At 41.4% G+C, this 14,415-nt stretch overlaps 1 protein-coding gene across 1 annotated transcript in view; it reads right to left on the reverse strand.

Annotated features, from left to right (window-relative positions):
- The window catches only part of DMBT1 (deleted in malignant brain tumors 1), a 135,379-nt gene that overhangs the window by 70,481 nt on the left and 50,483 nt on the right, over nucleotides 1-14,415 (reverse strand). The window contains 2 exon segments of the mRNA XM_077822858.1: nucleotides 358-675; nucleotides 2,061-2,381. Coding sequence (XP_077678984.1) covers nucleotides 358-675; nucleotides 2,061-2,381 — 639 coding nt within the window.

The raw sequence follows: 14,415 nt of genomic DNA on the forward strand, positions 1-14,415 counted from the left end.
TTCCGGCTTGGAGGAAACCTTTCCATGCTTCTCTTTACATCACAGAGTTCAAGTCCTTGATGGGCGACTAGGATTTCTGCACTCCCACTTGAGGAAAGTAAAGGAGAAATCCCAAAGACTGTTGAAGTCATGCGATGTTAACGGAGTACACACCATCCTCCCAGGTCTTTGTATGGATCACTGGGCAACTGACCTCCATCTGCCTACTTGGCAACATGACTTCAGTGAAGCCACACACACACACGCACTCTTGCCCTCAGATGGTCCTCAGGACCAATTTCTGATGGTGAGTTTCCCACTTGGAGGTTTGGATGTTATTCCTCTAAAATACATTTCAGGTAAAAATAATACAAATGCGAGTACCTGAGCAGATGACACTGGCATCCTCATGGTGAGCACAGTTATGTGTGCCCCAACCCTGGTGCGAGCACTGCCACAGAGAGGATTCGTTCCCTCTGCACTGCACGTCATCCAAGAGAACACTTCCAGAGCCTGCACCAAACCGGGCATTCCTGGGGGCCTCAATGGCCTGGCCACACCCAAGCTGTCTGCACACAACCTCTGCATCATCCATGTCCCAGGCATCATCACAGACTGTTCCCCATCTTCCATTGTAACGGACTTCAACGCGACCGGAACACCCGTTCTGTCCATTCACCAGTCTGACTAATGGTCCTTGGAAAAACAGAGGGAAATTAATTTTCACCCAGCTCTTGAAATTTGGGGTTCTTTTCTAGTTATGAAGTTGGCTCCTGTGGTTTTATGAAAGTTACAAAGCGGATATTTTCCTTTTCCTAAAATTGTATATTATTTGCACATAAGTATTATAGTTTTGGCAACAACATTTCCCTCTGCGGGTTTCTGCCATTTCACGGCAATTCGGGTGTGTATGCTGGAGAGAGGAGCCCAGTAACTGCACTGAGAAATTATGGGCGCCTCTTTAACTCAGCAGGGAGAACATAAGAAGACGACCATTATTGAAAGCACGGCTGAGAAAAGACTCACCACTTGGAGGGGGCCCGTTTGTTGGAGGTGGTGGAGCTGGCAATGCAAAAAGATAAGGACAGTCTTAAAAATGATTCAAGATGATTAAAAGCCATCTTTATTAGGTGGACATTTGAATGCTTTTTATGACGTACAATTGCAAGAATGAAAGACAAGAGACATTCACAAACTAGAAGATAATCACTGAAGGAGCGTGAATGAAAAACAAAATATATTCAAAACTTCAAACTCAAATGGAGAACGTGTGAGTGCTAATGTAGCGGATAGATTCATACCCTCAGTGGATTGGGCACAAAGGGAGACCTGTAACACACTCTCAGCAGTGGGTTACCTACTTCTTCTGGTCAAAAAAGCTGATCCCAAGCGTCGTCGGGTACAGCAATTGAAATTCAGGACAAGCCTGGTCTCCCATGACAGCGTCCACCTCCTCAATACACCAGAGGTTGAAGCACAACCTCCAGAGCTAAAAGAACGAGGTGCTGAAGGTTGATTTTGAGACTCAAGAGGCTCTTGCAGGGGTTGTAACACACTCATATCCTCTGTGGATTGGCAGAGAGGAGGACACTTAACGAGACAGTGATCCAAGTGTTATGTTAATGCCAAAATTAAGTAAGTCTGGGCCAGGCAATTTGGATATATGTGAGATGAGCTTGTACCATGTGTCTTATTGCTCATTGCTCTGGGAAAACCCATTAGATCAGTTTCCGGCTTGGAGGAAACCTTTCCATGCTTCTCTTTACACCATAGAGTTCAAGTTCTTGATGGGGGACTAGGATTTCTGCACTCCCACTTGAGGAAAGTAAAGGAGAAATCCCAAAGACTGTTGAAGTCATGCGATGTTAACGGAGTACACACCATCCTCCCAGGTCTTTGTACGGATCACTGGGGAACTGAGCTCCATCTGCCTACTTGGCAACATGACTTCAGTGAAGCCACAAACACACACACACACACTCTTGCCCTCAGATGGCTCAGGACCAATTTCTGATGGTGAGTTTCCCACTTGGAGGTTTGGATGTTATTCCTCTAAAATACATTTCAGGTAAAAATAAAACAAATGCGAGTACCTGAGCAGATGACACTGGCATCCTCATGGTGAGCACAGTTATGTGTGCCCCAACCCTGGTGCGAGCACTGCCACAGAGAGGATTCGTTCCCTCTGCACTGCACGTCATCCAGGAGAACACTTCCAGAGCCTTCACCAAACCGGGCATTCCTGGGGGCCTCAATGGCCTGGCCACACCCAAGTTGCCTGCACACAACCTCTGCATCATTTATGTCCCAGGCATCATCACAGACTGTTCCCCAGCTTCCATGGTAATAGACTTCAACACGACCGGAACACCCATCCTGTCCATTCACCAGTCTCAGTGATGTGGAAATACCCAGTTGAGCTGAGGTCGTGTAAACCGAATAGGCTGACAAGAGACATAAGAGAAAATAAGGTCCTAGTTCTGTAATAGCTACTAGGATCTGTAAACTGGATGAAGGTTTTTTTGTGTGTTTATTTGTTTTTTAATCACAGAAATCCCATTGATGGCTAGATCTTTTATTGTGAACAGATTCCGCTGAATGTAGTTGAGTGAAGAGTCATTAGTAAGTCAATAATGGTTCCTGGATTCTTTGCCTGGCCCCAAACCGATTGGTCTGGGCGTGCCCTGTTAATGGTCTCCAAGGTACTAGCCACTAGCTGGGGATTACTGGAGTGCAATGCAATCTGGCTACGGTCCTTCCACTTTCCACCAGACACACCATCAGCACTCGGTTCTCTGGGGAGAGTGGCATATAGGAGTTGAGTCCAAGTACTTGATACCTGTTGGTGTCTCTCCTAGACCACAAAAATACCCAGACAGGGTTTGTGAGGAATCAAATACATCCACCTGTATGTATCTGGTGATCTGCATTGACTCTAAGACTTTGAATTATTAATCACAGCTAAAAATAATTAGTTTCTTTGTTTGATATTTATCTCGTGCGCTATATGTGCATAGCACTTTATAAACAAGTTAAAAAAAAACAAATGAGTAATTTCCTCTGCACTCAAAAAATTATTTAAACCATCATTTGACTGCTGGCTATATAAATGCTAAGCAATTTTTAGAAACATATTGAAGTTTAAGGGGGAAATAGGGAGTGCAGATATAAATATCTGGTGGGAAAAAACTAGTAACTTAACAATATGCATATCTTTATGTGTGATCATAAAGAGAGTGTCTGTAAAATTTATCTTGATTCCTAATATATAATCTTTGTCCTTATCTTTAAAATGATGATCATAACATAATGATAATTAATGTGATAATTTTTTCACCCATAGGCTAGTATGTCAGCTATAGTGAATTATATCTCGTAGTGGCATTCTGAAGTAATAAATGATGAAGAAACTGAAAAGATGGGGTAAAAGCTTCTGAGACAGTATAATGGATGAAGAAAGAAAGGATGCTACTGATAACTAAGATCAAAGACTATCTGGTGCTCTACCGCCTCTTGAGGTCTTCATTGCAGAATTTGCCCAGGATCTTAACTGAGTGTTGCCTCTCTGATCCAAGTTTAATGGTTCTTTCAACTTGGGCTAGTATGCATGGCTGGAGGTATGCGCTAGAGACTGGTTCTGCTTTCAGTTGGGTTGGTAACCTGCTTCCTTGGCAGTGAGGACACAGGCTAAATCATTTGAGTGCTGATAATCCTCCAATGCCTTTTCCTGTGCCCAGAAGGGCAGACAAGTTCTCTTACAATTCACTGGGAAAGAACGATAGAGTGGCTCAGCTTACTGCGGCACAAAGGACTGTGGGTCATGTCCCCAGAAATCCTAGTGACATACATGGTGGAGTGCAGAACCATACAGACTAACACGGCTGCTACTCTGAAAACAGTAACTCGGGTATGGCTTTACAGCCTGGCTGCTCACACTTGGGCTACGCTAACCCACGTGCTCAGACCCTGGTGCCGATCATCCCAGGCTAACTTCAATGAGGACATACCCTTCGGGTCCTATCACCTTTATCTCCTAAAGTACTGAGTTACAGCACTTGCATTGTACACTGCTACAACCTCCATGCCTGAGGGGGTTTTAACTCCGAGATTCTATTGTACTGTTTATAAAAGCTACATTGCTTATCAGAGACTCAGTCCTCCAAGCCTTTGCTCATTTGAGTAGTCTCAATGATATTGAAGTCTTGAGTTTGCAGGATTTTAGGTCCCACATGAATTTTTCACAATTTTCCCACTCCGAGATCACTTGAAATACCAAAAGAGGCTTTAAAGACCTAATCTGATTAAATCACATCAGATCCTAGTGAAGTCAGGTCAAGTCACAATGGGAATCCATTGAATAAAGACAAAGATTATTAGATTTCTGCTGTGCTTGGATTTGACCACCTCCTTGTAGTCCATTTTAATCCTCTTTGATGATGAACACAGCTAAGGGCGGCTTCTCTCTTGTTTTAGACATAATTAAATGTAACCATCTTTTTCATCCTAAACTAAGTACATTCATCTATTTCTTCTTCTAATTGATAGACAAGCCCTTATCAGTAACATCCATGCTTATCCTTTGAGATCAGAATCTCTTATTCAAGCTAACAAGATTACCTGAAGTTTTTGATGTAAAGTTTGAAGAAACAAAGGCTCAGTATTTTTAACCTATATGCTGCTGTTTTGTCTCCTCGTCTCTGACACTCTGCTCCTTGTCATCTCTATATACATTTTAGAACCTCAAATCTACTGGGCGACCTAACTGATGTTCCTGAAATGCAGCACTCCCCTGCAATGGTTGTAATACAGAAAAAAAAAATCACCAACATTACTGCTTTCCATTTCCAATTTAGAATATGCTCTCTGGGAAATTGACCTCAGTCCTGGCACCAAGAAATAAACTGAAATAGAAGTTTCATTGTGCTAAGCCATTTAGCAATTTTCAGTAATATTTTTACTTCTATTAGGTTCAGTTGCCATCAGTTCCCAACAAGTCACGTCTATCTACGCCTGTAATAAAATCCAGCCTTTAATATTTTTATACAAGAATGAGAAAAACATCTGATAAATTTTAGACATAATACCTGGGTCATGCAAGATAGTGGCACTTATTAGCAGCATCCAGGTGAAAATCATTTGAGGTCCCATTTTTCACAGAGTTTTCTGCTTACCTAAACAGATGTAGTCTCAGAATTTATATGAATTCTAGTCTATATAGGAGAGGGCGTGCCATGTAATTTGATCTTGCTTCTTGCACTTCCAAGTCAATGCCAAGGAAGTTTTCCCAGGAGGTTATTTTCATTTCACAATGTAACAATGTACATCTATAGATCTAGATATCCACAGATGGCTATCGCTCCAGAGAAGACATTGGACTGATTCCAAACAGCCACCAAATACCTTTGTGGTCACTCTGATGTGATTGTTCCAGGAAGTGGTGGCTTTCAGATGTAATGACACCAAGTAAGGATGGCATAACATCAACTAATAAGCTTTCCAAATGCCAAAGCGTCACACTGGAGGAAGCAAGTCTATTATTGCAGGAATTACATCAAAAGATTGTGGAAAGGTCTCAATTAACAAATTCCCACCTTGTCTCAGAACACTCCAGTGAAACAAAATACTCTGCTGCTCATTGGTACCTGAATTTTCTCCAAGTGGCTTTGGCTCCTGTTTAGCCTGGAGCGAATATCTCTGTTTATTCATGAACATTGTCCTGCCTTTCAATTAATTGTTTTTGATCTGAGACCTGGTGTAGTAATGAAACAGTTTCTCATAAATGATGATGGCCCACACAGGAGGAAGTGTCTGTTCCCTGATCCTGTGGCACTGGAGCTGTTTCTATGCCATGTCCAGGGTAGATCAGAGCAGTTTTGGGGCTCTTCCAATCTATGCTTATTTGTCATAATCTTCAACCTGCCATGTGTGTCATCATTTATTGCTGGAAAACAGCAGTGGAGATCCTGTTGCTTTCTGCTCCCTTTTAACCCTGGAACTATTAAAAGGAATTAAGAAAAGGAGTACTTGTGGCACCTTAGAGACTAACAGATTTATTTGAGCATAAGCTTTCGTGAGCTACAGCTCACTGCATCCGATGAAGTGAGCTGTAGCTCACGAAAGCTTATCCTCAAATAAATTTGTTAGTCTCTAAGGTGCCACAAGTACTCCTTTTCTTTTTGCGAATACAGACTAACACGGCTGCTACTCTAAAAGGAATTAGTTACACATTAGGTGTTCACTCAAAAGTATGATCATCATACTGTGGATGTATCACAAGCTCAAGACACCACTTAAAGGTCACCCATATTGTCTACCTCATAGTCCTATAGTACAACTTCATGAACTTTGTTTCTTACCATTTGGATCAAACTCTGAGGTGCAGGCTGAACAAAATGTCTTGGGTATTTTTAATAAAAGCAGAAGAAATGAAGGGTTAGGTTCACAAAAACCAAGGAGGAGGATATGGTGATGGCGGTACTCCCTCCCTCCCTCCCACCTTAGAATCTTTAGCCCAGTGTTTAGGGCACTCACTGGGATATGGTAGACTCAGATTTAAAACTCCACTCAGGAGCAGAGACTGCAACACAGGCCTCTCACATGTGAGGTGAGGTCTCTAATCACCAGGATATTAGATATTCCGGAGTGGATGTCTCTCAATCTCTCCTGTTGAAGGTGTTCCAACTTTGTATAAGTGAAATAAGTGAAAAACTAAAGAGTCATCAGTCCCAGTCCCATTGAAAAAGAGACATTAATTCTATGGGCCTGATTCTCCATTGACTTCACAGGAGTTATTCCTGATATACACTAGTATCAATGAATGGGGAATGAGGCCCTATTAGTCAACCTAGAAAAACAAACACTGCTCTCACTATAGTAAAATAAGGAATTTAGGGAAAAATCACAAATGATTCTGGACAAAACCTGAAGTCTTTACCAAGGCAAGTCTCCCATGTAATCAATAGGAGTCTTTCCTGAATAAAGACCTCAGGATTTAGTCTAAAATGTTAAAAGCCTGAATATTCTCAATGAAATGACTAATTGAACAAGCAGTTTAGCATTGCTTCCTCTAAGGATAGGAATTCAGATTAAAATCAGTTTGCAAAAACCAGACTATTCCCTTTATAAGTGAAATCAGACTGTAACAGAACAAATGATGTTGGCGTTATGCCAACAGCTTTATGAGGGTCAGCCCTTGTGCAAACACTGCCTAAGATAGAATTAATTCTCTTTGCACTGCATGTCACCAAGGAGAATATTTCTTGAACCTCGACCAAAATAAACATGTCCTGAAATGGCTTGCTCACACTTGTGCATCATTTAAGTCCCAGACATCACAGACTGTTCCCCAATTTCCTTTACAATATATTTCAATACGACTCTCACATTTGCTCCTTCAGTCTCAGTGACATTTCTTGGAAAGAAAAAAGAACATAACTGACACTTTGTTTTTCAGTAAATTAATGCAACATTTCTGTGGGCTGAGAAAAGTTCATGAAGAAGGAGTTAAACCATCAAAGTGTGACTGAGTTTCCTGTGAATCTAATGAAACATGTTTCAGAATTTATATACTTACCGATCTGAAGGGTGTGCTGTGCAATTAGATCTTTGTTCTCTAACTTAATGGATTCTTACAAAACAAATGCGTTATGGGATACATTTAAAACATGTTTTTTTGCAAAGGTTTGTTTATAATAACTCTGGTTTTAGTTCATCTTAATTTTTTAAAAATAATTTCTTCTTCCACAGACAGAGTTAGATTCTCTCCTCAGTGTTCCCAGAGAACAGCCACTTACATCAAAGGGAGCTTGATGTGTGCACTCAGAGAGAAAAGGGATATTTTAAAGCTAGGAAATTTTCCACCTTTCCATTTTCCTATAGTTCTATTTCTACAGAGCAGAAATGGACCAGAATCTAGAGATCCCCTATTGGCAAGTACAAAAAGCCAAGCGCATACCAATGGATTACAAGGCTGGGGGGCATCATTTGTTATGGAGCCAAGGGGCTGTTGCCAACCCTGACTTTGGTTTGTGCCCCCTGACTTTTCATAGGTCTATATGCTCCATTATGTCTTCCACTACCCTGCTAATTTTGGTTGTGGTCATTCGGAAAGCAACACACATTCTACCCACCCTCCAAATTTTTCTGAAATGACCCCACTGGTCAGACCCTCAGCTGGTATAAGTCAATGTAACTCTACTGACTTCAATGAAGTGACACTGGTTTACAGTGGCTAAGACTCCAGCCCTCTGAGTCGAACTGCTATGGGATGATGCCTGCCGGTGGTGTCTTCTAGGAGATGGTTCCAGCGATGATGTTAAAGACCACCCTTTTATATTTCTTATTCAGCGTGTACATTTCTGGAAGTAGCATTTAGAGTCCTGCAATGGGTGGTGCCAGATGAGCTGCTGCAGCATCTTCAAGTCCCACTGATTTCAATGGGGGAACCTGAGGACTATCGGCACCTTGCAGGGGGCACTCAAGACTTCACACAGTCAGGCTCTTGGAGAGCAAGTACTTTCCATAACAGTTGTAAAGGAAAAGGATTAGGGAAAGATCAATCAATCTTTATTTTCTGGCAGATAATATTTTTAAGGAGCTAGTTTATTGCCAAAAATGTATCTACAGTTTAATGTAATAATAAGCTAAAAGTTTCGAAAGGTTAAGTTTCAGTTTAACAGATAAGTTTTGATTTCCTGCAGGGGAAAACAGCAGAGAAAGACATTTCTACTGATCTTCGCAGCATTGGCATGTAACAACTTCCTTGTCTCCTATAATAACTCAGACCTCTTAGACAAATACACCAAACACTTATGAAACAAAGAAAGCCTGTTTGAAGTTTGACATAGGGAGGGCACTGATCAAGTGCTTTGGTTAACACATACAATGATGCACACTAAAAAACTTTCCACTGCATGGTCCAACTTTTTTATTCATTTAAAAAGAAAACAATTTTTTTTTTGGCTATGATCTTGCAATTGGACAGATTGCTGAGCCTGATCATGTGGATCAGGTTACTAGATTAGGGCCTTAGAGCCCAGATCTATCATGCTTAATCATGTTGACTAGTACTTTACCATACAAGGAGCTGCAAGCAGAGCAAATCTATGTCCAAAAATGTACCGTTTTTTATTTGTATTTCATTCAGTTTTCCAAACAGCAAAATGTACACATTAGGCCAGACAGGAACTACAATTTGGTAATAAGCAATCAATATAGTATAGAAAAAAAATCAGATATGTGACAGATCAATTCAGTAAACAGCATAGGAACCACTCAGAAAACCTAAAAAGCATTTAAGAATTGTGCTTAAACCATGTTAGAATGAGACATACATTCTGCATTTATTCAACTTGGAAAATCAAATGTTGCCCATTTATGCTGAAAAATGATGAATTAAAGGCTAAAATGAAAACAAATGAAGTAAAAAAATCTAACCCTGAACAAAAAAATGAGCATGATTTATTTAGTATTTTATCCTATGCAATGATTTCCAAACTGAAATTAATTTGCAATAGCCACAGTTCTACAATTAAGCCAAAAATTTCGAACATAGGTACCTGCAATGAGGAACATATATTCATAGTAGGCACTAGGCACGTAAGTGGAAATCAGTGGGAGCTTCCATATGCTCTGCACCTTTGAAAGTCAAGTCACTTATTTTGACATCAAGCCGTAAGGCAAACTGTGACCATCAGGAGGATGCCAGTGTTACCTGTTCTGGAATTTAATAAGTCAAAGTTATACAAGAACCACCCTCTGTGATAACAATCCACACAAAGGGTCTATCTCCTCTACACTGCAAATCATCCAGGAAAACTCAGCCTGAGCCCTGGCCAAAATGGGCACTTTGAGGTGCCAAAATGGCCTTTCCACAACTTAGCTGTCTGCACATCTCCTGTGCTTCTCTCCTGTCCCAGCCATCATCACATACTGTTCCCCAGCATCTGCTGTAATAAATTTCAACACAGCCTGCACACCTGTTCTCTCCATTCACCAGCCTCAAGAACGTATCTTCAACACACTGGAAAAAATGAATGCCAGTAAGCAGAGAGACATGTTTTCTATTACAAGTTGCAGAATGGTTACATGCCATTGTGGGCAATCTTGTCATATCATCCCCTCCATACACTTATCAATCTCAGTCTTGAAGCCAATTAGGTTTTTTGCCCCCCACTGCTACCTTGGAAGGCTGTTCCAGAACTTCACTCCTCTGACAGTTAGAAACCTTCATCTAATTTCAAGCCAAAAGTTGTTGATGACCAGTTTATAGCCATTTGTTCTTGCATCCACATTGGCACTTAACTCCTCTCCCTCCCTGGTATTTATCCCTCTGATGTATTTGTAGGGAGCAGTCATATCTCCCAGAAGCTCCACCCCAATTGCTCATTTTTCTGGACTGGGAGTAGGGCTGGGGTCAGACTGTTCACTCTTGTGCTGGCTGCTGCTTGGCTTGGCCTGGAAGGATGATCAGGTTGATTCCTGCCATCAGCTGGGTGAGCTGCTGGCCCCTTATTGGGTGGCTAGCTCTGCACACTCTTGCCATTTGCTCCATGACTGGGCAAAGGGCTTTGATTCTGGCTCTTGCTCTTGTTCCCTGGTTACTGCTGACAGGCCCTTGCAATCAGATGCATACAGCACTGCCCACTGTCACTTCAGATATGGGCAGGGGATTATGCTCCAGGCTACATCTCTTGTGGTTAGAGTAGTCTGGGCTGGGTCTACCATGTAGGTCATCCTTTACCATACAGATGCAGACTTCAGTGTTTCCTCAGCTCTTCCACTCAGGAGATATAAGCTCTTAAGCCCAAGTGGTGGAGAGAGCAATTAGAACCAGGAGCTTCCTGGCTACAACAGATGACTGAGCAGGCCTGGAGCAAGGGATTGGATAGGAATGAATGCAAGAGAGACAGGCAGGGTCAGTTAAGGATGGACAATACCAGGACATGTTTGTAAAGAGAGGGAAGTGAGCCAGAGGAGTGGGAAAGGCTTGGTATGAGGGAGTGAAAGCGGTAGTGTGGAAGGAAAGGCAGTAGGCTGGAGGTTAAAGAATGGAAGTAAAGTGCTGAGGGGTTAGAAACAGAGGATAGACTGGAGACAGGGAAGAGAAGGGAGGGTGATGGGAGAGGGAAATCCAGGAAGGTCACACTGGAGCTTGACATACTTCACTTTGCTGAGATTCCCGTACGCAGAGAGGGAATGCGGAAGAAGGGTTTGAGAGAGGAAGGCAGCAAACAGCTCTTGGGTTTTGTGAGCATTGAACTCAGGGAGGAAGGAGAAGAAGTTGTTTTATGAAGAATATGGCAGAGTTGAAAGATAAGGCTATGAATTTGCAACTGTAGAAACTTGCTGTCCCAGGATTTCCTATCCCCAGGCATTCAGCAGCGTGGGAGCAGCCGCTGAGGCAGTAAATGAGGAGTGAGCCAGGCCTGGGACTGGTGGGAAGCACAGTGTGGTAAAAGCATGGGACAAAAGTCCAGTGTGGAGTAGAGAATTAAACTGAGGGAGTTGACCATGGAGGCAGCCGTGATGAGAGAGCATAAGAGTGGATAAAAGTCATCAGGGAACTCAGATAAACTGGAGGTCCAACATGAGTAGCCTGCACAAGTCCAAACACAGGAATTAAGGATGCTATTAACAAAGATTCTGATGATTCAGAAATGCATCTCAATTTCCAGAGCTCAAAGATTACTTAAACTAGCTTCTTGCACCATAATATGTTTGCCCATAACATGTTAATGTATCACTCAACAATAATTGATTTGCAACAGTAAATACTTAACATGCATAAAAGAAATCAGAAGGTACCTGAACAGATGACACCAGCATCTTTGTGGTGATCACAGTTATGTCTGTACCACCCCCCGTTGGGAGCACTCCCTTTGCACTGCACTTTATCCAGGAGACTACTTCTGGTATCTTGACCAAAATAAGCATTTCCTGGTGCTGAAATGGCCTGTTGACATCCTAGCTGTCTGCACACAACTTCAGCATTATTCATGTCATAGGAATTATGACAAACTGATCCCCAGGTATCTTTGGAATAAACACGAACACGCAGCCCTTAATTTGTGATGAAAGAGGTGCTGGGGCTCAAGCAATTTTTTTACCTTCATCACTGACCCAGCCAGCCATGAGGTGCTGGGGCTATGAACTGCTAAGCCTAGAGGTGCTGGAGTCAGCTCTGGCAAGCCCCAGCACAAATTAAGCCCTGCTAACACGACATTCCCATCGGTTCATTCCTTTAATCAGTGACAGTTTCATTTCTTTGAAAAAACGAAGGAAAAATATTATGGGTTGGCACCTTTGTTAATTTTTTAATGTTAACCTAGTTTATAACTAGCTGATGAAAAAATTCTTAGACCCAAGAATAAATGTAAAATGAGTACAGTAGCCTAGTGTAAACACTACCATACCTGAAAGCACTAGGCCATAACCACACATTGAATGAAGCCAGTGGGGTTGTATGTAATTACCTCCGCCTCTGCTATATATAGTCAATCTCCAGAATACATTAGTGAAGCCCTTATACAAGACAGGAATTAAGCTATCAAAAATATAAATAAAAACTCTAAAAAATGAACAATGTCTCTGGGATGTTATAATTATTCCCTCGCACCAGAATCTAAAACTTAAAATTAATAGTTCCTGTAGCTTGACACAATATTGTCAATTCAGTTCATGTGAATGTTGATATTTAAACTCAAACCCATATGCAAGTTATTTCTACTGTTCACAACATACGAATAAACAGAAACAGAAGGAAAGATATCTAAAACTCAGAGAATCTATTTCTTGGATTGTAAACATAGCACCAGTATGACAAACTAGTTTCATTGTATGAAAGAGTTTAATAATTGAAGGGCTTGCTCTTGCTATCCTAACCAGCAAAACTTCCAATGATATTAAGGACTGAAGGATCAGATCTGAAATTAGTACCAAGATCAGCTTGGTACTCAATTTGACTGGCTGTCTAGTCAACCTTAGTAAATGTTCTGCAGAGTTTACAGGTTTATAATTACTTAGGGGTGTGCTATGGAATTTGATCTTTCATTGCCTGCAAGAAATCAGTAAGGAGGAACTGTTTCAGTAGACCTATTATTATTTTTTACAGTGAGAAACCTTCTTGACAAAAGGTATGTTGTACAGTAACTTCATTTTGTTAGTTATCTTAACATGTGTATTGTACCATGTAATTTCCTGATCCGCCTACGCTTAGGGGGGCATTCTTTCTTCAGTGTGCACACATAGCTCAAATTAACATCCGCAGGAGATTCGCACATGTATCAGAAGTTAGATTTCTGAACTTGCTTCACTTGTGTCAAATCTAGAGTAGACTTTAACATGGATTTTAATCACAATGAGCAGATATCCTGAAGTGCTTTCTTTGCTATGTCACAGTTCTTTCTTTTTTAAATTGGAGAGGTTGCCTACCTTATACAGTAACTGGAATTCAAGATGTTTTGTCCCTAGGGGTGCTCATGCTGCCTACCCACTATGTTCGGCCCATCTGAAAGTTCATACTGTGGGAAGTTGGAGAGTAGGATTTTTCATAATAAGCATCAATTAAGTCTTTATTTAAACTGTTGGGGCATATTCTGCATGAAAAACTGATCTGAAGAGTCTTCAAGTAAAGGCTGCAGGAATTAGTCATTTGTTATTGCGGATTGTGCTTTACAGGCATATAAGCTTACAAGGCCCCAGATCAGAGGACTCTACAATTTAGGCTCTTTTTGCAAATGTTTACATACAAGAGTAACCCTATAGAAATCAGGGCCTAAATTAGACACATGAGCAATAAAAATGTCAGACCATAGCTGGATGTAGAGGCAAGAGAGAATAGTGCCCTTGTGGGAGTGGTTTTCCTCTACTCAAAGCAGATCTATAACTTGAACGTTTTACCTTTTTTTTTTTTTTGACATTTATTAGATTCTAGATTATTGCACCTAGATGGGGATTAGTGGTAGAAAAGTAGCTATAAATTCACAGTAATAAAATGTACATACATGTCTACACATGTCTAAGCCAGAGCTTGAGCATCCATACTGCAACATAAACCTAGGTTTACAGTTGATGGACTCAGGTCTCACAGCAGTGCCAATGCATCCATACTGGACTACGCAGACCTTTTGACATGAGTCCACTCTGCAAAATGACAGGGCTTGGACCAGAGTCAAAATGGGACTCAGGCTCTCTCCCATCCCCCTAGCAGGGTCCTAGGATCCAGGGCTTGATTGCTCACGGACCTGAGTCAGACTGATTTGTGTGTGGATGGCTTAGGTGTGGAGTGCAGATTTAGCCTAAAAAGAAATCAGATGCAATCATATCTAATGCCATGCTTTCCCTATCTAGGGTAAAAAATAAATATGCAGTTCATTGACAGAGTTTTAGCATTTTATTTGATGTCGGTTTTGCATCTTAATCAGAAACAAAATACAC

Source organism: Eretmochelys imbricata, chromosome 7 (assembly GCF_965152235.1).
Source record: "Eretmochelys imbricata isolate rEreImb1 chromosome 7, rEreImb1.hap1, whole genome shotgun sequence".
NCBI lineage: Eukaryota > Metazoa > Chordata > Testudines > Cheloniidae > Eretmochelys > Eretmochelys imbricata.